The sequence below is a fragment of the Danio rerio genome, chromosome 5, assembly GCF_052040795.2.
Source record: "Danio rerio strain M-AB ecotype USA chromosome 5, GRCz13ab, whole genome shotgun sequence".
In the NCBI taxonomy this organism is placed as follows: domain Eukaryota; kingdom Metazoa; phylum Chordata; class Actinopteri; order Cypriniformes; family Danionidae; genus Danio; species Danio rerio.
In genome coordinates, this window is record NC_141025.1 from 24,122,891 (window position 1) to 24,147,209 (window position 24,319).

The following is a 24,319-nucleotide window of genomic DNA, read 5'->3' on the forward strand; positions in this document are numbered from 1 at the left end:
TTTGTTCATACTCGGCCGCCTATGACTCGTGGAGCCGTTGTCTATAGGCCCAGGAACGCTACTCCTGCTGCACTGCCCGTCAGACCGGGCACTGCCCAGCACTCCGCTGCTTGGGCTAACAACTCCTACATCAGATTCCTGCTAAACCAATCCAATGCAGCTTTCTCAATTTTGCCATCAAAACCCAGTTCTTAGCCCACTTCCTCTTACATTTGTGGAAAACATGGGATTCTTGATGATAAATGTCAGCATGTTTGCCCATATGAATGTATTTTTAACATCAGAAAAACTTACCAGAGACCAGACCTGGACTGTTGTCAGTTGTACTGATGTATAATGTATTTTTATACACTATTTGGACTCGATGTTTGAGACCTGCTTTTCTAACTACCTCAAAACCAAGTATTAGCATGTTGGAAAGTATGTTTTGGACAAAAAAAAAACAAAAAAAAAAAACTGGGATACAGAATAAGAAAATCCAAAATAATTAAGTTTTCAAAAAGTTAAATAAAAGGAATAGTTTGCCCAAGATCATTTTTTTATCGTTTACCTACTTGTTTCAAACCTAAATGAGTTTCTTCTGTTTACCATTAAATATTTTTAAAGAATGTTTGGCTACCATCCGGTTGCCAATATCTTTAAAATAACTTTAGTGGATAAAAGAAACATTTTTTGAACTTGAAGGTCAGTAAACGGTGAGAAAATGTGCATTTTGGGGTGAGCTAACTTACTGCGAGCTAACTGCTGTTTACATGCAATAAGCTAATATAGAAATAATATGGGTGTGTAATTAATATAGGAATAATATGTAGGTGTCCTGTGGAGGCGCTGTTCCTCTTATTACTGTACTTGACCACTATGGACCCGTTGGTCCGGTCGCAGATGCCCAGAGACTGCGGGGCTCGCGCTGCTCTACGCCGACACAGTGATGCTTCTCCCCGCGTGTCTCCGGCGCTGCGCGCGGCTTCTCTTCTGGATCCCGGTTCTGGTTGTTATCGTGGTCGTGATGTGGTCATACTACGCCTATGTCGTTCACTTCTGTTGGAGTGAGTAATGGTTTTGCACAGTCTTTCAAAGTAGAGTTTAATGACGCAGATTTATTGATATTTAAACGCTAGATTTTATATTAAACGTTCAAAAAAGTCTATAAGAGAGCCTAATCGACGATACACATTTGGCTTCAGCGTCTGTAAATTTAGGTTTGCTTTTTAAGTTATGTTTTCAGACTTTGATATGACTGTTTACTATGAATTAAAGTTGTTTTGAATTTCACAATATCACGTTATCCGTGTTATTTATTGCCTTTAACTAACTAGATGTGTTTTAAGACCAACTAAACGTTCATGGGACTTTTACATTTGTATATGGATGAGATTTGATGAAAATAAATGATGCTCTCCACTATGAGGTGCCGTATAGGATTTAAATCGAACTTTGCTTATCAACACATACATAAAACACGTGTATATACATCTATAAATTACTCGCATATACACTTATACTACCGGATGTTCAAAACAACATGGATGAAACTTGTGTATATACATATAAACTTGACGCATGAATACACCCAAATACACACGCACATACATATAAACTCGATCCTCACATTAACACATGCACATACATATAAACTTGCTGCATGCAAACACACCTATACACACTTGCATATACATATAAACTCGATTCTCGCATAAATACCCACATTTACATGCACATACATATAAACTCGCAGCATGCAAACACACCTATACATAATCGCATATAGGCTACATATAAACTCGGTCTATGCATATACACCCTCAACAACACGCGCACATACACAAACTCACTGCATGCTAATTACATGCACCTATAACATCTCACGCAAACGTACAAAAAATAAATAAATAAATAAAATTCACAAACGTTTATCACGAATCTGGTTATTGCAAAGTTTAAGAAATAGAAATAATGTGATTAATAGAGGGATTAAATATGTTAAATTATGAACGTGTTATATAAAATATGAGTCTATATAAATAGACTATTCAAAATAAGAAATATTTTTATTTAAAACCTTTTCATTTAATTAGGTAATTACATGCACCAATATAAATGGACAGATAGAACCCTTAAAGGACATTCAAAAAGCAACCAGAATTATAAATATAAATGTATACTCAAACTAAACTCCTCTTTTCTATTGCAAATGTTAATGCAGCCTATAGTCTTCTTGTTTTGTTTTTTACATTTTTATAATTATTATGCTTTTTATATGTTTTTACAATGTGGGTGTCAAAATTGCAAGATGTTGGTATCATTTTGATTGTTAATTATTCAGCATATACAAAAAAAAAAAAACGCCGATTAAAAGTCTCTGCTCATCATGTTGGTCAAGTTAACCCCCATGGAAAAGCTATATATATTCTCTGGACACTCCTTTTGTGTTTAATAACTACTACTTATATTTTTACAGCAGCTGGCATCCAGCATTTTGGTGCATTAGCCTGTTTATTGGTGACAGGAAAACCCACTTAAGTGCATTCCTGCCCCCTACTGGACATAAGTGTGTATCATAACCCTTGACGAATAGTGACACCAATAATAAAACAAACATAAAAAACTAATATTAGACAAACATATTTTATTCAAAATGATTACTTAAGCAACCCTATATTTATTAAACCATAATAACATTTTCAATAATTTAATTGCATAATAAACCTTTAATTTTGCAGGAGCATTCCTTTGCATTACCTTTTTATTTTATTTTTTTTTAGAATTAGCATAATCTATTTTCATAATTCAACAGATGTAATTCCTCTATTAATCGCATTATTTCTGTTTCTTAAGGTTTGCAATAACCTGATTCATGACAAATAATAATCTTGCTCATTACACTCAAAGGACTTTTACGTTGAAATTAAACTACTTCCTTTTAAAGTGAAATAACTTCCTTTTACTGTGAAAATTCATGCATACACACATCTGAAATCACTTGCATATATGTATATACACAACTTACTGTATATATGTTTGTGAATTTTATTTTGTATGTTTGCACAAGTGTGATTTGGGTGTTTATGCACACATCAAGTTTATATTCTTATGTGGGAGTTTATGGGTGTATATGCATAGATCAAGTTTATATGTATATGCGAGTGTGTATAGGTGTGTTTGCATGCAGCAAGTTTATATGTATGTGCATGTGTTAATGTGAGTGTTTATGTGAGGATCGAGTTTATATGTATGCGCGTGTGTATGTGGGTGTATTCATGCGTCAAGTTTATATGTATATACACAAGTTTCATCTGTGTTGTTTTGAACATCCAGTAGTATAGGTGTATATGCGAGTAATTTATAGGTGTATATACACGTGTTTTATGTATGTGTTGATAAGCAAAGTTTGATTTAAATCCTATACGGCACCTCATAATCCACCATCACCACAAAATAACGTATTTTAGTTCGTAAAGCTAAACTACTCTGCATTTTGATTCAATCTGGAGAAACGCATAAATGCGTTGTGTGTGTGCAACTCTGCACTACAATTAGCGGAATAGGAATGTAGTAGCTGTTTATATCCATGTAACTCATGTTTTATTGGTTAAATTGATGGTCTTGCACTGAATAAACCTCATACATTTTATTAGCAAATCTAAAACTTGATTAACTCTTTAACTTCCACTTCCCGTAAACGACGGATCAAATTCTTTGGTTAAATTGTTTGACACCACTAAGAATTTAAAAAAAGAATGGAATACAACTTTGTTTCTATGTCAGTATTGTTTATTTTTGTATTGTAAATAGTTTTTGCCATGAAGATTAATCTGACATGGCATTAAAATAAAGATGTGATGCAAATTTGTTTTGACTTTTTTTGTTTTTATAATAACCCGTGAACAAAAGGTCAAAAAGTTGATTATAATGCCAGTTAACATGGATATGAGTCATGTTGTGAATAACTGCTTTGAATTTTGTAAATGTTTTGTTTGACAGTCCTGCTGAGCAGTGCAACACAGAGAGGTAAGCCATCTTTGTATTCTATAAAGTTTTTATGTGAAAACAATTAGTTTTGATGTTTTCCACTTTCTTTGATTGGTAATTAGTGTACACATTGTCTCTATCAGTGGTGTTCCTTTGCCTGTTCCACCTGTGTTTTGGGATGTTCTCGTGGTCGTTTTGGAAAGCAGTGTCCACTCCACCGTCTTCTCCTTCTGTGGAGGTACAGTAACATTATAAAAGGTTCTTTATCAAAACATTAAACTCAAGTTCACCTACTGAACTTGTGAAGATTTTGGATATGGTGCTGCAACAATGTTTTTATACTTTGAAGCACCTACCTCTGGTAGTTTGTGAGTAATATAGTAAGTACAATAGTACGACTACTTGATTCACTCACTTTAGGCCTGTCATCATAGATGCTTCAAAATAATCACATATAACTCAACTTTTTCTCTGTAACATTTGATATTCTTAATGCCTTTTTGCTGCACTCAAATCTCTGTTATTTGCTGTTATGACAGTTTTTAATTGTTATTTTTTTTAAGCTAGGCTGACTTCAGTGTGAAACATGAGCGATAAAGTCAAAGACAACCAGCATTACAGTCCATGATAGCCAAATATCAATTACATTATGATACTTTTATTAGTGTTGGATAAGATTTAATATCGATTTGTAAATAACCAGTAATAAAGAGATGCTCTTTTTTTTCCAAAGGTCACATTCAAAACATCAGATTTCTCATGATTCTTGTATTCATAACTAAAAACTCGTAATTAACTAAAAACGTGTAATTAAACCACATTTGGCATCAGATTGAAGGCACTACACAATAAGGACTATAAAGATTCATTAAAATGTTTCATTCTAAATCTTAAAAATCCACTTCATAAACTAATACTATTAGAACTGATATTATAATGGGAGCTACCTTTAGATTGTTTTATGTGCAGAAGATGAACAACAAAAACGTCACAACTAATCAGAATCCAACCTTCTTCAAAAAGCCTGAGTATTTAATTTATTCAGCAACAAATCTGCAGTGCCTGACTTTAATAAACAATATTTTATGCTGGTGCAGGGGACAACTAATGTATTTATAATTTTAGCTATAGTTGGTATTCTTGCTGTTATTGTAAGTTTGAATGTAAGTTATTTTTAAAATCAAAGTAGCGTTTACAAGTAGTTTAAATAGATTGTAATAAATTCTGATGTTTTTTTCTCACTTCATTGCCTTTAAAAAGAACATTCACCCAGAATTAATAAATGACACTGTCAAGTGTTACAAACATTTGTGTTTCTATTTTTTAGGAACATTAAATTTTGATGAATGTTGGAGACCTGTAGCCACTGCCATCCATAGTACACTCTCAGAAATAAAGGTACGCGGGCTGTCACTGGTGTGGTACCTTTTCAAAAGGTACACATTTGTACTTAAAGGCTCCATATTGGTACCTCAAAGGTATAAATTACTACCTACAAATTTTAAGGGGAACACTTTTGTTCTTTTTAGGTACCAGTGACGTAACTTTATTTCTGATAGTGTAGGGAGGGTGGAAATACTATTGTCAATGTCTATCAGTTGCTTGCATTCTTCAAAATATCTTTTGAGTTTAACAGCCAAACCGGGTTAGGTACAAATGGAGGGTGAGTGAATAATGACAATCCTCAAACTTTTCCTTCAAATTCCATAAAAGCATTTCATTAACAGAATTCTGTCATTGTTTACTTAACCTGAAATGTTTTCAAACCTGTTTGAGTTTCTTTCTTTGAGATATGTAACCATTGACATCCATAGATTCTGTTTTTCCTACAATGAAAGTCAAACCTGTAATGGTTTTCAGCTTTCTTCAAACTATCTTCTTTAGTGTTCAGCATAATAAAAAAACTCTCAAGTTTTGAAACCATTTAAGGGTGAGTAAACCAAAAGAAAATTCTCACTTTGGGGTAAACGTGCGGAATTTGAGAGATTAATCTATGCTTTTATATTATTATGCTTGGACTACTGTAACTCAATTTATGTGGGTATTGGCCAATCCTATCTAAATCATTTTCAAGTGGTCCAAAATGCAGCTGCTTGGCTTCGTGCTGGCACCTGCAAGTTTGAACACATTACCCCTTTCCTGTGTTCCCTAAGTTGGTTGCTGATATGTTTTAAAATTGAGTTAAAAAAAATATTACATTTTAAAAAACGATATGTTTTTAGGGTATTAAATGGTCAGGCTCAGACTGATCTCTCTAATCGTACTACTGTTAAAATGTCTGGCAAATGTTTAAGATCATCAAACCATAAAATACTAGTAATTCTCAGATCCAATTTAAAGAAAAAAAGAGATCGAGCTTTCTCTGTAGTAGGTCCTAAAATGTTAAACGGGCTACCTGTGTCCATTAGAACAATTTCCAATGAATCTTTGTTCAGAGGGAAACTTAAACTACACCTCCTAGAAAGAGCTTTTAAATAGGGAGAAAATTGATCCTATTGTACCTGTCTGGTGTCTTGTAATTTATCGTTGATGCTGTGTGGTATGTTTTATCTTTTGCTGTCTATTTTTGATAATTAGCTTTTAGGTTTGTACAGCACAATGGTCAACGACTGTTGTTTTATTGTACTTTATAAATAAATAAACTAAACTAACTCTCCCTTTAATTAGGGAATGTAAAAAATAGCCTTTCTTCATAGCATGGGTATGGCCTTCCATCACTACCATAGTAAACCTCATGACTCTTTTGCTAGTGGAATTTAATCTACTTCACATTTCTGCTGGGTTCACCCCCTCAGTTAGAAGAGATCAGTAGATTCAGGCTCTTACGGGGGTCAGTCCATCCACTCGCAAGTTATTCAAGTCAGGCATGTCATACGTGACAAATGAGAGTAAAAGAAACCCCTCTCCCTCTCAGTGCACCGACATCTAATTTACTAATTGTGTGTGTGTGCGGGTGTCTGTGTTCGGTTTCAGTTCTCTACTTCAGACTCGCTGCTCTATGAGCTTGAACGTGACGATGTGGCGAAGAGTCCGATTCTTCTGGAAATCTCCCAGAAGCTCCCAGTTCACACGCGTACAGCAACTGGAGGTCAGGAAACCTTTGAGTGCTATTACTAATTAGTTGCAGCTTAAATAACAAAACTAAACAGGACCTAGACCAAATGTAACTCAGTTCACAATGAGCCTGTGAGTATTAGCACCATGTAATTGAGGCGAAGACACTGAACTCTCGATTCCTTCACAGTCACTGTATCTGCTATTAGTGTGTTTTGAATGGCTTTCAGTGAATCTGCTTCAGTGATTCCTGCACTGCTTTGTTACAGATTGGAATATTCAAATGCTGATTATTTATAGCTGTGGCTTTGAATGTGTTTAAGTTTGTTTTTTTGAGTTTGATTTATAAGGAACAACTTTTTTGCACCCAATATAGTGAAGTGAGCCTTTGTCAAGTATGGTTTTCACCTATACTCTAAATTGGTTCTCTGCTTTTAACCCATCCAAGTGTGCACAAACACTTTTGAGTGAGAAACACACACTAGAACACACACACTGTGAGCATACACCCGAAGCAGTGGGCAGCTATTCGAAGCCAATTTTTGTGTTTTAATAACATCTACACCTACCCCAACCTCACAGTAACCTGATGTGTTTTAATAATGTTTACTTCTCCTACACCATCTAAAACTAGCCCACCTGCAGTTGAAATCCCTCCTAATTTGGAGGGTCACCCAACTTACTTGCGGTGTAATACCTCCCACTTGGAGGTTTCCAGGTTGCAGCGATACCTTCATTGCATCCGCAAAGTATTTATAGCACTTCACTTTTCCCACTTTTTACTTACAGCCTTATTCCAAAATGGGTTAAATTCATTTATTTCCACAAAAGTCTACACACAATACCCATAATGACAATGTGAATTTTTTTTTTGCAATTAATAAGGTTACAGAAAAATTTCTGCTGCTCTGAAAGTTCCAATGAGCACGGTGGCCTTCATCATCCATAAGTGGAAGATGTTTGGAACCACCAGGATTCTTCCTAGAGCTGGCCATCTAAGCTGTGTGGTCGAGGGAAAAGGGCCTTAGTCAGGGAGGTGATCAACTAATCAGCAATCCATCAATCAGGCCTGTATGGTAGAGTGGCCAGACACAAGCCACTCTCCACCTGGAATTTGCCAAAAGGCATCTGAAGGACTCTGACCACAAGAAACAAAATTCTCTGGTCTGATGAGACTAAAATTGAACAGGAGTGAATGCCAGGCATTACGTTTGGAGAAAACCAGGCACCGTTCATCACCAGGCTAATACCATCCCTACTGTAAAGCATGGTGGCAGCAGCGTCATGCTGTTGTGATGTTTTTTAGCGGCAGGATCTAGAAGACTAGTCAGAAGAAAAAAGATGAATAAAGCAATGTTCAGAGACATCCTGAATGAAAACCTGCTCCAGAGTGCTCTTGACCTCAGACTGGGACGACAGTTCATCTTCCACCAGGACAATGACCTAAAGCAGTGATTCTAAAACTGTGGTACGTGTACCACTAGTGGTACGCAGGCTTACTTCTAGTGGTACTTGGAGGAATCACTGAGTAATGAATACAATTTTCATCAGTTGATGTGTAAGATAACACCAATGTGATAAACATTGGCTGTTCTCTAAAGCCTACAATCAAAGCGCTGTGCTTAGAACGTTTACTTTTAATGCATCGCATCATCAGCTGCTAAAAATCGATTAAATCAGTGCAGAACTAGTAAAAGAGGTGCGTGGTGCTTGCAGAGGAGATACTAGATGCTAGAGCAGGGGTCCCCAATCCTTGGACCATAGACCGGCAAAAGTCTATAGATCAATTGGTACCGGGCCACAAAAAAAATCTTAATTCCATTTTATTTATAATCCGAGTGATTTAACAATTTATTTTGAAAAATCTTTTATTTTGAAAAATGACTGTATTCTCTTGTTACATCTCGGTCACTTGAGTGCCAAAATTTAACCCACAGGCTAGCAGAATGAGTAATGCAGCACGATGTGCTTGTGTATTACAGGCATACTCACTTGAAAACATCCTAACTTTTCAGAGTGCCGCAACGCGAGTCACGCGACAAGAACTGACTGATCAGCTTCATATTTTGTTTGGAAAATTACTTTGTTAAATGAATATGACTCTAACTGTGCAGTGCTGTGGCTGCTTAATTTGGCCAACTACGGTACTTTATTTCAATACTAGTGATTGTGGTGGTACTTGGAGAGACAATTTTTTTTCTGAGGTGGTTCTTGGTGAAAATAGTATTAGAACCACTGACCGCCAAAATATCAATGGAGTGGCTTCAACACAACTCGGTGAATGTCCTTGAGTGGCCCAGCCAGAGCCCAGAGCTAAATCCTAAATCCTCTGGAGAGATCTGAAAATGGCAGTACACCGTTACTTCCCATCCAACCTGATAGAGCTTGAGAGGTACTGCAAAGAGGAATGGGCAAAAATTCCCAAAGACAGGTGTGCCAAGCTTGTTGCATCACATTCAAAAAGACTTTAAGCTTTAATTGCTGCCAAAGGTGCATCAATTAATCATTTTTATGTTTAATAAATTTGCAACAATTTCAAAAAATCTTTTTCACATTGTCATTATGGGCAATTGTGTTAATAATTTTGTGGAAATAAATGAATTTGATGCTTTTTGGAATAAGGCTGTAACACAAAAAATGTGGATAAAGTGAAGCGCTATGAATACTTTCCGGATGCACAGTACTTGGCAGCCTTTGGGTTCACCAGTCCAACTCTGTAGGCCACAACTTACTGGGATGAATTTTAAACTTGTTTGTGAGTCTCAGCAGGGTCAGTTGGCATTTCTGTGTGCAGTTTGCATGTTCTCCCCATGTTGGCATGGTTTCCTCTGGGTGCTCCGGTTTCCCTCACAGTCCAAACACATGTGGTATAGGTGAATTAAATAAACTAAAATGGCTGTAATGTGTGTGTGCCCCAGTTATGGGTTGCAGCTGGAAAGGCATCCTCTTTAAAACATGCTGGATAAATTGGCGGTTCATTCCACTGTGGTGAACCTTGATGAATAAAGCGACTAAGCTGAAGGAGAATAAGTGGAATAATGTACATCTGTTTTTTTCATATAATAAAGCCCTTTTAAACAACAACCATCCACTTTGCGTTGGGCTGCTGATAAACCTGTCAGGCTTTATTCTGAGAAAACAACTGGCAAGATCATCCTTGGCCATTCGGGCTAAAGTATTTCAGGGAGCCAAGTAATAAGACACAAAAAAATGAATGAATCAGGAGCACTGATGTCAACACAACCGACAATAGAATATATATTGGCATGCCTGGAGAGATAAAAAGAAAGAAAATAACTACTACTACTATTAATAATAATTATAATAACAACAAATCATAACAATATATTTTCTTATTGAGTGAATAAATAATTTTAGTACATAATACATAACTGCAAATATCTATTTCTACAGATATTCCTGTTAATATTTGGTTGAGCTGTCCTCTTCACAAACCAGGATATCCAAAAAACATTTTGTTAAACGCTGTAAAGTCCATAAAAAAATACTGTTTATTTTCTTTATCTTGTTTTTCTGCTTATCATTAATTATATGGATTGGTGTGATCTATTTGTGAATTAAAAGCCTTGACTTAAATCTAGACAGTAGTAGATGCCCATTAAAGCACATTTATGTCTGAGTTTTTAAAATTTTATGTCAAGTAAAATTCAAATGATCTACTAATATACTTTAACACATTTTACAATCAATCTATGCTATTCTAATAAACGTATGAGAGAAAAAGTTGTTTATTTATTTATTTGCTTGTCTGTGTGTGTGTGTTCATCTCAGCTATCAGGTTCTGTCATCACTGCCAGTTGATCAAACCAGATCGCTGCCATCACTGCTCCGTCTGCCAAACGTAAGAATCTGCCTCTCTGTTTCTCGTGTCTGTGTGTATCAGTGCATCTCCCACTCATCCACACACACTCCTGCCTGAATGAAAGCGAGACGTAGAAATGCGATCTGCGAGCGTGTGCGATAATTACAGGATGTTGTTGAAGCTCTTGGTCACATTTATATGAGCGAATCTTCTCAAATGAGTTTCTCTCTGTCAGGATCAGGTTTCCAGCCTTTGATTAAAGTCCAGCTCGGAGTGTATGAGCGAGAGTGAGATGGAGGAGAATGATGATGATGGTGTGTGGTTGTGGAGATTTTCTATGTGTGTGTGTCTGATTACACTGGGTTTTTATTATTATTTAATGAGAATAGTTCCTGTGGCCTGTGCACTTCACTCATGCGGTCTGTCTCTTTTTTTTTTCTTCTGTAGGTGTGTGTTAAAGATGGATCATCACTGCCTGTGGTTTGTAAACGGACACATTTTACACTGTTGACTTTCAACATGCATGTTTTTAGTTCTTTTGAAGTGCTTATTGATGGGTTTTATAAAATGTTTTGTTATTTTTAATCAGTTTAGTTCAGAATTTAGTTCTCTTTGCTTAAGTAGTTCGGATTTTCTGTTTGTCACTTAGCCTTCATAATATTAGGTTGCTGTGTTTTCACATTCTGGGTAAGATTTGAAAACTAAGTATGTTATTTTATAAAATATGAATCTTTTTTTATTTAAAAAAAATTTTTTTTTGAAAGTCAAATAAAATCAATATTATTTTTTGATTAGTAGCTTTTTATAAAGAATATGTTATTTAAAAATGTAAAAACTTCTATTTCTTCATGAATCACTTACAAACTGGTGCATTCATTTTCATTCATTTCCTTGTCAGCTTAGTCTCTTTATTAATCCGGGGTCGCCACAGCGGAATGAACTGCTAACTTATCCAGCAAGTTTTTACGCAGCGGATGCCCTTCCGGCTGCAACCCATCTCTGGGAAACATCCCCAAACACATTCACACACACTCATACACTACGGACAATTTAGCCTACCCAATTCACCTGTACCGCATGTCTTTGGACTGTAGGGGAAACCGGAGCACCCGGAGGAAACCCACGCTAACGCAGGGAGAACATGCAAACTCCACACAGAAACGCCAACTGAGCCGAGGCTCGAACCAGCGACCTTCTTGCTGTGAGGCGACAGCACTACCTACTGCGCCACTGCTTCGCCCCAAACTGGTGCATATGTTAATATAAAAGTGTGTGTGTTGATGAGAAATGTTATTTGAATATATCATTGTATTGAATCAATAAGCACATGACTCATTTTAGAATTGCAGGTATACATTTAAGGCATTTTTCCATTCATACCCCTTTAACTGGGACACGACAACTGTATCATTTAGAGCAGGGGTGCCCAAACTTTTTTATATGAAGGGCCAAAAAACAAATATCATTGAGAGCCGTGGGTTGAAAGTAAATATACCAAACTATATTTCATTAAAGTTGTAAATTTCCTAATTTATTTCTTAATATTTCAAAATAAATAGAAAACATTACTTTAAATCGTGTTCACTAATGCAGTATACGTTTTTAATTTATAACTTAATGCAATAAAACAAACAATCACGTTTATAACACAGTGGATTTCAATGCTGAATACACTAGTCAAGCAGAATCTGCCTTTGACCTGATTTGCTTACTGAAGTTTCTGTGTTGTCATATCCATCAAGTGACAATATGTACATTTAGACTAAATCTGATTAATTTACTCCATTTAATTGAAACATTTAATTTCAGTTAGCTTTTAACAATAAAACAAACAAAGGGTTACATTAAATTTGAGTTGACAATTTCGAAACATCCCCAATTCCCCATTATTCTCCCTCTGGCGGGCCAAATCAAAAGGTTAAATGGGCCAATTTTGGAGCGCAGGCCCTAGTTTGGCCATCACAGACTTCAAACTGAATCTGAACTGAGTAAAACTAAATCTTTATTCTAATATTAATTTAAAATAATTTAAATAGTTGAATGTGAATGGAATATTTGATTGTTACTAATTTTTGTTTCAAGTTTTGTAACACTTTTTAAACCACTAACAGTGTTGACCATAACATAGTTGACATTTTGTTCTTTAGCAAAGATGCTAACCTGAAATCAGAGACCACATGGCAAGTCTGAAATTGAATATTATGTATTGTAATTTTATGCAATGAGTGACAAGGTGGCTTAGTGGTTTGCACTGTCGCTTCACAGCAAGAAGGTCGCTGGTTCGAGTCCCAGCTGGGCCAGTTGGTGTTTCTGTGTGGAGTTTGCATGTTCTCTCTATGTTAATCTGGGTTTCCTTCGGGTGCTCCGGTTTCCCCCAAAGTCCAAAGACATGTGCTATAGGTGAATTAGGGAAGCAAAATTGGCCATAGTGTATGTGTAAATAAGTGTGTATGGGTGTTCCCAGTACTGGGTTGCAGGCTGAACATCTGCTGTGTAAAATATATACTGAAATAGTTGGCAGTTTATTCCACTGTGGTGACCCCTGATTAATAAAGGGACTAAGCCAAAGGAAAATGAATGAATTCTGTGTAATGCTTAGGTCGTTTGAGAAATTCATTGAAATATCACAATAGCAGAGTTGATAAATGATGAATCTAGTGTTAGTTTATTTTAAAACCTTTTGTACAAATGTTTGAGAGTAGAATGAATGTAATCCTAAATGCCTTCCAGAGTTTCCCACCAGAAGAAGTGACACCACTTGAAGCAAGTCATTTGCTTTCTCTGTTAGTGCTTTGTTGATTCTGCCTTTTTGTATACTGTGTAACAGTTGACCATAGGGACAGACACCTGAAAAATAAAATAATTCATTTATAATTTATATTACAAATACTACAGAAAGTTGATGAGTTGTGTACATGTTTAATTTACTTAGTTAAGTGTAAACAGAAAGTAAAAATTAGATCATGATAATTGAAGCTGAATGTATGATTCTGCAGGCAGAGGGGGGTTCAAAAATTGATACAGTGGAAACCTTAAATATTTAAGACAAACTGTCCCTAAATACACACACAAACAAACACTGGACAAATAGGAGAGTTCCATACAATTCATTAGTGTTGTCCTAGCTCAAATCAATTGTTAGCTTAATTGTTTTTACAAATTTAAGTTGATTGAATAAAAAATAATTAATTATTAAAAAACCTCAAGGATTTAGTTGTTTTAGCACATTTAAAGTAAGTTGTTTGAAAAAGAAGCAAAACTCCTTTTTTTTAATTAACATTATTTTTAGACATGACATGTAATTTGAGTTATTTCAGAATTTTGTTTCATGTTTCAAGTCTAGAATCGCCCACATTTAATCTGGGAATCTCAGATTTTAACTTCTTTGGGTTTAATCATTTTATTTTAAGTAAAATTATAAAAAAAAAACACTTCATGTCTTCATGTTTATTACTAATAACATAAAAGCAATATAAGAAATACCTTAAGACTAAAGGAGACAAATAATTTTACTTGAATAAATGTTTACTTTAATATTAAAGAGATTAGTTTTTTGCACTGTAATGGTTTGTCAGTACAGATAAACAGTAAAATTTGACAAATCTTTGGACACTAATATATCTTTATAGATTATTTTTCAAGATAATTTTCTGCACCTGAAAGTCTCCTGTTCACGCCTACTATATGAATCAAAATGACTCACACTAAATGTAAATGTTTATTTTAATATTGGACAATTTGAGTTAAGTTAATTAAATTAAGTGTATTTGAGGCTCTTAAAATTAACATTTTTTACCCCTTACTAAAATCTAAAGGCTCCTAAAAACAAACTGTTTAAAGCTGACCTGAATGTGTTATGAGTTTTTGAATGTGCATGCTATTGGAAATTTGATCCAAACAAGGGCTTTCATTTACCTAGTTTCATTGACTTGAGGATGTTGCGTCTTGTTTATTGAATAACAATGGGACTTGCTGTCCTCTTTTTTGTGCTGTTGTTGTTGTGAATTTGTTCAGGCTGAATAACTGTATGGGATTCTCCAACTATAAGTTCTTCATGCTGTTCCTCCTGTACTCGCTGCTGTACTGTCTACTCATCGTCTCCACAGTCACACCGACTGTCATCCAGCTGTGGCGGGTGGGTACTTTTTCTGTCTCCGCATACACATTTTAGCAAGGCTAGGCTGAGCACACAGCCACTTGGCATCAAACATTTACGTTCATTAGAAAGTACAAGTCAAAATTATGTTATGTGATGGTCCATTTTATGTTTCATTATTTCTGCAGTGTACTGAACTCTCATGTATGCCATAATTATGATTAATTAGTTTACATTAGTTAAATACACTAGGAAAAGAACAAACAAGCAATACTTTTACAGCATTTGTGAGTCTTCTAGGGTTAGTTCACCCTTTAAAAACAGTTATCATTTTGCATGTTTATCTCATTCCAAGGCATGGAAGATTGCTTTAATCCATGTTTGACCCTTTAGAACAGGTACAAATGCAACACTTTTATTCACATATATAAGCTAAATATGGACTAGTGAACTGGTCACAGCATCCAAATTTGCAAATGGAAACTCAGACAATAAACTATGAGAACCAATCAGATTCAGTTTGAGCAACCAGTAAGATTCGTTCTTTTGCATCAAGCCAGTGGTTCGGCTTATGTACATACAGTTAAAGACAAAATAATTAATTTGTTATTCATTAATACATTTAATATTAATAAAATAATAATTCAAAAATATTCAATTTATATTAATAGAAAGTAATGAATTCTCATGTGATGTTAAGAGAGCAAGGAAAAAAATTAAGTTTATTCTAATATATTTTTATTCTGGGGAAAGTCTTATTTCTTTAAGTTTGCCTGGAATAAAAAAAAAATGATTTGGAGGACTGCATCCACAACACATATATTCAGGGTGGGCCATTTATATGGAAAACTTTAATAAAATGGGAATGGTTGGTGATATTAACCTCCTGTTTGTGGCACGTTAGTATATGTGAGGGGGCAAACTTTTCAAGATGGGTGGTGACTGGTGGCCATTTTGAAGTCGGACATCTTGGATTCAACTTTTGTTTTTTTCAATAGGAAGAGGGTCATTTGACACATCAAACTTATTGGGAATTTCACAAGAAAAACATTGGTTGGTTTTAACGTAACTTTATTCTTTCATGAGTTATTTACAAGTTTCTGGCCACTTATAAAATGTGTTCAATGTGCTGCCCATTTTGTTGGATTGTCAATGCAACCCTCTTCTCCCACTCTTCACACACTGATAGCAACACCGCAGGAGAAATGCCAGCAAAGGACTCCAGTATCCGTAGTTTCAGGTGCTGCACATCTTGTATCTTCACACCATAGACAACAAAGATAGTGGGGCCATTTTTTATCAATGGAAACCTCAAGGCTGCTGGATATTTTAAATTGCTACATGATGATATGTTTCCCTCTTCATGCAATAAAGCTGGCATCTTCCCTGAGTTTTTTTCAGCAAGATTGTGCACCACCACATTATGGGTGTCAAGTGGATTGGTCGTCGTGGGCCAGTTGAATGATGCCCAAAGTCTCCCGATCTGACCACCTTAGAGTTTTATCTTTGGGGTCATCTGAAGGCAGTTGTCTATGGTGTGAAGATACAAGATGTGCAGCACTTGAAACTACGAATACTGGAGGCCTGTGCTGGCATTTCTCCTGTGGTGTTGTTGTCAGTGTGTGAAGAGTGGGAGAAGAGGGTTGCATTGATAATCCAACACAATGGGCAGCACATTAAACACATTTTATTAGTGGTCAGAAACTTGTAAATAACAAATGAAAGAATAAAGTTACGTTAAAAACAAGCACACCATTGTTTTTCTTGTGAAATTCCCAATAAGTTTGAAATGTTCCTATTGAACAAACAAAAGTTGGATCCAAGATGGCTGACTTCAAAAAGGCCACCATGGTCACCACCCATCTTAAAAAGTTTGCCCCCTCAGATACACTAATGTGCCACAAACAGGAGTTTAATATCACCAACCATTCCCATTTTATTAATCTATATATGAATCCATATAAATGGCCCACCCTGTATATATGCAGTTAAACATAACAGTTTTAATAACTCATCTCTAATAACAGATTTGTTTTATCTTTGCCATGATGACAGTAAATAATGTTTGACAAGATATTTTTCAAGACACTTCTATACAGCTTAATGTGACATTTAAAGGCTTAACAAGGTTAATTAGGTTAAATAGGAAGGTTAGGGTAATAAGGCAAGTTATTGTATATTGATGGTTTGTTCTGTGGACTATCGAAAAGAAATATAGCTTAAAGGGGTTAACAATTATATTATATATATATATGTGTGTGTGTGTGTGTGTGTGTGTGTGTGTGTGTGTGTGTGTGTGTGTGTGTGTGTGTATATGTATATTTGCTAATGCAATAATATTATTGAATTGACCTTAATTGTATAGTGTTGTGTCACTGCTTTTATTATTGCTGTATTATTAATTATTATATTAATAACCGCATTCATACACCAACCCCTTCTGTGTTTCAGGGCAGACTGTTTGACAGTTGTGTTAAACTGCATGTTTTGTTTCTGACACTGGTATCGGCCATATTTGCCATCACACTCTGTTTTTTGCTCATCTTCCACATCTGGCTGCTCACTAGCAACAAAACAACACTCGGTAAATCCTGCCTTACATCTGAATGTTGTTTCTAAGCCGTTTTAATAGCATTCTCGTTCTTTCTCCTATAAAATTGTTTTTTAAATACAAATGAGGTTTATTGTATACTTCAAGAATGGACGACATTACATAAACATTTAAAAAAATACATACATATATATATTCTCATAAAATCTATGTGTAATGAAGAAAATGGCTAATGATGTTTAAAAATATGGAGGAAGAGAATAAAAATAAATTAAATGCATAACATGCATTCAGATGACATATAGTCTAGTAATGTTTCTGACTATCTTCGTCTACTGGCTGACTTTATGACAGGTTCATACATATTCTGCTGCTTGTGATTTTAAATAGGACTTCTAACCCAGTATATGCCCTTTTTTTCTGAATTTGTAAAAGTTACCAATTTTGGTGTTATTCTCTTTAGAACTAAACTATGAGCTTTCTCCCTTTCCCACTTTCTCTCTCGCTCTTTTCCTCAGAGTGGTTGTCAGTCCCTTTTTTTGCGAATGGACCAGGAAGTAAGGCGTTTGATGTAGGTGTCCAAGCAAACTTCTTACAAGTGTTTGGAAAGAAAAAGAGACTCTGGTTATTTCCAGTATTCAGCAGGTCAGTATTAAACTGTAATCGTCTTTTAACTCTCAGCGTACTTTCACACAAGGCAAATCTCAAAACACAAAAGTCAATGCTATGTCATCATCTTTGTGTAAAGTATAAAAAAAATCTATTTTGTGAAGACATATGTGTGTTATATTATAAGTATATATCCAGTCAATATGGACAGTATATCTGACAGACAAAACAGGATTGTACTTGCAGAGATGCAAGTGGTTTCTTTACATACTGCCATTGCCAACTATTGGGACTCTGAACAGTGTTGGGGAAGGTTACCTTTGAAAGTAATGCATTACAATATTGAGTTGCTCCCCTAAAAAGTAACTAGCTGTGTTGCTTAGTTACTTTTAATGGAAAGTAATGTTACGTTACTTTTGCGATAATTTTTCTGACCCGGCTGAGGCTTGATCTCTTTCAAAACTTGCAGGGTTTTCTTTTCTTTTCTTTTTAAGTAGAAGAGTTCTGCAATTAACAACACGCTGTATATTCTTCAATTAACTAAAAAAAAAAAAAAAAACACACATCCAAAAAAAATTTTTTTTTTAACCCTTTACCGCATGGTGTTACCATATGGCAACATGATATTTATGTTAATTTCCCTGCCACTGTTTCTTTAAGACAGACCATCTAATTTTTTGTTGGAAAGAGAAGACCTTACTGTAGCCAATGATGTGCTTTGGTTAAGTCACATGACATGCAGTGTTTTTCTGTAGAGCGATTTCCTACAGACTGGCGTTTATTGTTAATAGAAACGTCAATAAAAACAAACTCAACTCAACTCATGTCAGAGCCACACAAAAAATCTGAGACATCATCTTCGGTAAGTTATGATGACATATTCACAACTCAAAGTTTTAATCAAATTATTTTTTTTTGAAATCCATCAAAAAAAAAAACACTGCCCAATAGTGGAACGTGCAATATTGGAATAGCTTAGCTAGCTAGCAAGGTCAGCTGTGAACCTTTAAGTTGTAACAATAACAACATGAATGTTAGTAATATAATGTTGATTAGTTGTATGTTAAGGGCATTTGCATTATAGATAAAATCTAATGACAATACTTTTGAAGAGATATGAATACAGGGAACAGTGTATTAGCGAGCACCACCATGTTCTATTGTATGTGAAACAAGAAAAGGACAGAACTGTCTCTTCCTGCAGATGAAAGTGAGGATGAGATGGGTTTTAGTGACCATGAGAATGATGCAGATTGGACATTTGATAAGAGTAGTGATGAAGAATTAAGTTAACTCAGAGGCAGATAAGACAGGCATAGTATAGTATATAGTATAATATAGAAACATTGTTAGCTAGTAGCTACATTATTTTGATGCATCTGGATATACTAGATTTGTTATTTATTTGTTATAATAATTGCTGGAGAAAATATTTAAATTCACTGTATGTTGTATAAATTATACTACAATATTTTGATTGTTTTCGGTAATATTCAGAAAAACAGAATATAATAATTGAAAGCTGTTGTTCTATGTTAGATCCACTGTTGGACATTTTTGCCAAATGGCAACGTATAAAGTACCAAAACTGTTTGAGTTTCTTTCTTCTGTTCAACACAAAAGGTGATACATTTTCCAATTTCTATATATTGAAACACCAGAACAAATGAAAACCGAGTAATGAAATTTATCAATAGAGTCATTTCTGCTCTGCCAAATGCAAGCTCTAAACCAAGACAACAGTCAGAAATGTATAGATGTGTGTTCGATTTCTTTTGACTCTGTGCCACAACACAGAAGGCCATTGCTTGTGTTTACCAGCTGTTTCCTTTTAATGTCTATCACAGTGAAGGAGATGGACATTCATTCCCCTTGAGCTGCCAGATGTCATCTCATGGTCCTCCAGTGATGAACGGACATGAGCGATGTGCCACGCTAAGAACTGTGGGTAAGAAATGCATTTTTTCTATCTGAATTGACCGTATGGATAGAGTATTATTAAAGGGATAATTCACCCAAAAAATGAATACTCTGTCATCTCATTGACTCATCAAGAACAGTTTGTTTCTTTCTTCTGTTGGACACAAATGAAGATACACTGAAACATTATGGGGAAAAACAGTCGTTGACTTCCATAGTAGGAACAAAAAATATCATGGATGTTAATGGCTGTTTCTTTTTTCACACATTCTTCAGAATATCTTGTTTAATGTTCAACAGTGGAATGAAATTTATAAGTTTCGAACCGTTTGATTGTCAGTAAATGATGAGGAAATGTTTATTTTATGCGTGATCTCCGTAATCAGGCAAGAAATCTTCCACTAAAAGTTTGCTGTGACTTCACCTCGGCACTTTAACTGCACTGATAGTTTAACACTTAGTTTATTATCATAGCATTCTTTCATTCATTCATTTTCTTTTCGGCTAGTCCCTTTAATTATCAGGGGTTGCCACAGCGGAATGAACCGCCAACCTATCGAGTATTTGTTTTTTGCAGTAGATGCCCTTCCAGCTGCAACCCATCACTGGAAAACACCAATGCAATCTCATATTTGCACACATACACTACGGCCAATTTAGCGTACCCAATTCACCTATAGCGCTTGTGTTTGGACTGTGTGGGGAAACCGGGAGCACACTTGCGCAAACACATGGAGAACATGCAATCTCCTTAACTGTAAAGTAAGATGAAAGTGTAACCCAGCGATCTTACTGCATCCAACCCGGTCTGAGCTCGGATTGAACTGGTGATTACTTGTAAGGGAGTCGGTTGCTTTAACAAGGAGGCTAAAGACCATGGCCTCTATCATCTATCGCTAGAGCACCTTTAGAGGTCAGAGGAGTGAAGTTTACCTGCATAGCATTTCACTAGCTGGCCTCCATTACAACCACCACCCTAAACCTCACTCCCATCCCGGACGATCCCCCACATGTAACCCACTGGTCCTACAGCACACAAGTCAGTCTGATCTGGGATCGAACCATGTCCTCTAGCGTCTGCCAGAAGAGTAAGGTTTACCTGCATAGCACTTCGCTAGCTGGCCTCTTTTACAAATGGCTCTGTCCTGTAAAATGATCAGAAAATACTGTTCATATTTTAAAGAAGTGGCTATTGTGTGACCTCTACAAATTTGGTCTCAATCAGTCAGTGCTTATTGTTGGCTTTGTACATGGCAGATCTTAAACGGCCTTGAAAGTATTGACTATTTATAATGTGGAGGTAAGCTCTTTTCTGTGATTTTTTGTTTTAGAATTTCTGGTTCATTTGCTTATTCCTAGTAATTGTCCCATAACAAATGCCAGTAAACTGTTGTGTACGTAAAAATAAAAGGAAACTTCATAAGTATTGGCAGGATATATTTTCATGGTATTTAGTAGGGGTGTCACGATTTCGATTTTTAATCGATTAGTTATTAGCAATAGTTAGTTAGTAATTTTTAATAAATTAGTTATGTTGACAACGTTCGTGTTGTCGGAAAAAAAAACACAGTTTGCAAGCTCTGCTATGTACGTATTACGGTTGGGATGATAGACGATGGGCACATCGCGATCCTCCGCCCTGCACCCGTTGCAAATCCGCTTGCGAAAAATACACACTCAGGCCCTGTTTACACTAATATGTTTTTGTTTTTAAATGGCATTTTAGAACGACAACGATCCACATCCACACTGGCGTGTAGCATTTCTGAGCAGCCCTCCTTCCTCTCTACCGCTGAAAACGCACATCACGTGACCACAAACACTCATTCACACACAGATACAGACACACACACATTGTCATGCGCTCGAGACAGCGGGTCAAGGCAGTCAGCGAGTCAGTAGACTGCTTCCATCTTTTACTTTCACACAAGTACTTTCATTTTATTTTAGCGAACACCTCAGATACTGTTGGCTGGTTTCTGTTGGTTGTGCACCTTTTTTACCGACGCCATTATAGCAACACAGATCACTGCCTATTCACGAGTCCCGCAGAAAAAAAGTGATTGACAGGTTGTAATTGTGTGTGTAACTTACCTTTATTCATTTACTGTATGATTTGGTTATGGGTAAAACAAAGACCATGCAAGTCAGGTAGTTTAAACGGTAGGCTACTAATAATTAATTTGTTATTAATTAATTAATTATTCATAATCGAAAATCGAATCGAATCGTGACTTTAGAATCGAAAATGTAATCGAATCGAGGATTTTGAGGATCGTGACACCCTTAAAATTTAGGGTGTGATATATCGTCATGTAATTATAAGGTTCTGTCTGTGGTTCTAATGATTTTGAGCTTTAAAGTTTTTGCATTCCATAGCAAACAGTATGTGTTTAACATTTGTTTTTTAAATAAAAAGTGTTAAAATATAAACAACTTCTAAAAAACATCCCATAATGTTAATAAGTTGTCATTTAATAAGAATGTCAATAACTGAATTTTGACAAAAATGTCAGATAGAACCTTATAGTTCTAAGGTGACAATATGATTTGGCCATTTTTGTCTACACTCATACAATTCCAGCATTGCCGTATTATGTGCAGCTGGCATTAATGCTGGGCATGGTGGTGGCCAACAGAATTATATCGAAAGAGTGGAAATCCACAGTGCTCCCCCATTTTTAGAGCTGGTTAAACAAGATGACCTCTGTGTTACATATAGAGAAGAAACGATTTAATGAAACTAAAATGGAAAATCTGGGGGTCCCTGCCTCCTTTACATAACAGTTGTATCTAAAGAATATTGGCATAGGTGTGATGTTGTGATTTCTATTCTGAATACATCTCCCTCTCTTGTTGTTTTATCTTTCTCCTTTTTGTTTTATATCTTAGGTGTTAATATGATTTGTTATTGTAGCCTGGCTTTTTTGTTTCTGTTGTTTTTTTTATGCACTGTTGTTGTGACAGGCAGTATGGGGAAACGAAAAGAAAATACAAGTTTGCAACATCAAACAACATAATAAGCAGTTTTTATGCCTAAAAATCAATGGAAGTGAATGAGACCAAAAGTCTCGAACCAATAAGGTTCCACTGGCTGCGCCATCTCATACATAAAAGAATAAGGTCGATAAAAAGACATGGAAAGCCCACCAGAAATCCCTGGGCTGGCATCACTAAATCCACAGTAAGCGTGCATAATTTCACTTGGTCAGTCACCCCCAAATTGAGTTTTCTTGCTAATGAATCAGAGCCCAGTTTGGAGAGAGTCATCCAATTATATGTCGGAGCTGCAGTCCCAAATCTTTTATTTAGAGGGAGACTGAATTTATCCCAGTTCTCACGCTGTCTCTGAAGGTGATCTCCTCTCTGCTTCTGTCATTAACTTGAGTGTGCTATCACAAAGAGTAGGATTACAAACACACATACTCTAAAATTCCCTCACTGATGTCAAACACACTCCATATGCCACTCTCAGTAATAATGATTCTTCAAAATAGCTTACTGCTTAGAAAAGAAATGGTCTGCTTTTTAATAGAAAGATTTTTGTTTAATTTTGCTGTAATTTTAGAAAAAAAAAGGTAGGTTGAAACTGCTAGGTTTATACTGCCCTCTTGAGGCCAAAGGGCTGCATCACCGGTGTACCAAACTACACTCACCGGCCACTTTATTAGGTACACCTGTCCAACTGCTGGTTAACGCATATTTCTAATCAGCCAATCACATGGCAGCAACTCAATCCATTTAGGGATGTAGACATGGTCAAGAAGATATGCCGCAGTTCGCCCAAACCAAACCTAGCATTAGTATGGGGAAGAAAGGTGATTTAAGTGACTTTGAACGTGGCATGGTTGTTGATGCCAGACGGCTGCTCTGAGTATTTCAAAAACTGCTGATTTACAGGGATTTTCACGCACAACCATCTCTAGGGTTTATAGAGTATGGTCCAAAAAAGAGAAAATATCCAGTGAGCAGCAGTTCTGTCAGCACAATATGCGAAAGGTCAGAGAATGGTCAGACGTTCGAGCTGATAGAAAGGCAACAGTAACTTAAATAACCACTCGTTACAAGTGAGGTCTGCAGAAGAGCATCTCGTCCAGCCTTGAGGCAGATGGGCAACAGCAGCAGAAGACGACATCAGATGTCACTCCTTTCAGCTAAGAACAGGAAACTGAGGCTACAATTTGCTCAGGCTCACCAAAATTACACAAAAGAAGATTGGAAAAACATTGCCTGGTCTGATGAGTCTCTGTTTCTGCTGTGACATTCGGATGTGCAGGGTCAGAATTTGGCATCAACA

At 36.0% G+C, this 24,319-nt stretch overlaps 2 protein-coding genes across 2 annotated transcripts in view; both read left to right on the plus strand.

Moving 5' to 3' along the window:
• Positions 1 to 1,273, plus strand: part of atrxl (ATRX chromatin remodeler, like) — a 39,063-nt gene extending 37,790 nt beyond the window's left edge. Inside the window, 1 exon segment of the mRNA NM_001423350.2 lies at positions 1 to 1,273. Coding sequence (NP_001410279.1) covers positions 1 to 195 — 195 coding nt within the window. The 3' untranslated portion in view covers positions 196 to 1,273.
• Positions 846 to 24,319, plus strand: part of zdhhc15a (zDHHC palmitoyltransferase 15a) — a 24,308-nt gene continuing 834 nt past the window's right edge. The window contains 10 exon segments of the mRNA NM_001442145.1: positions 846 to 1,046; positions 3,982 to 4,008; positions 4,113 to 4,207; positions 6,943 to 7,057; positions 10,816 to 10,885; positions 11,294 to 11,326; positions 14,861 to 14,981; positions 17,394 to 17,526; positions 18,012 to 18,138; positions 19,950 to 20,050. Coding sequence (NP_001429074.1) covers positions 929 to 1,046; positions 3,982 to 4,008; positions 4,113 to 4,207; positions 6,943 to 7,057; positions 10,816 to 10,885; positions 11,294 to 11,326; positions 14,861 to 14,981; positions 17,394 to 17,526; positions 18,012 to 18,138; positions 19,950 to 20,050 — 940 coding nt within the window. The 5' untranslated portion in view covers positions 846 to 928.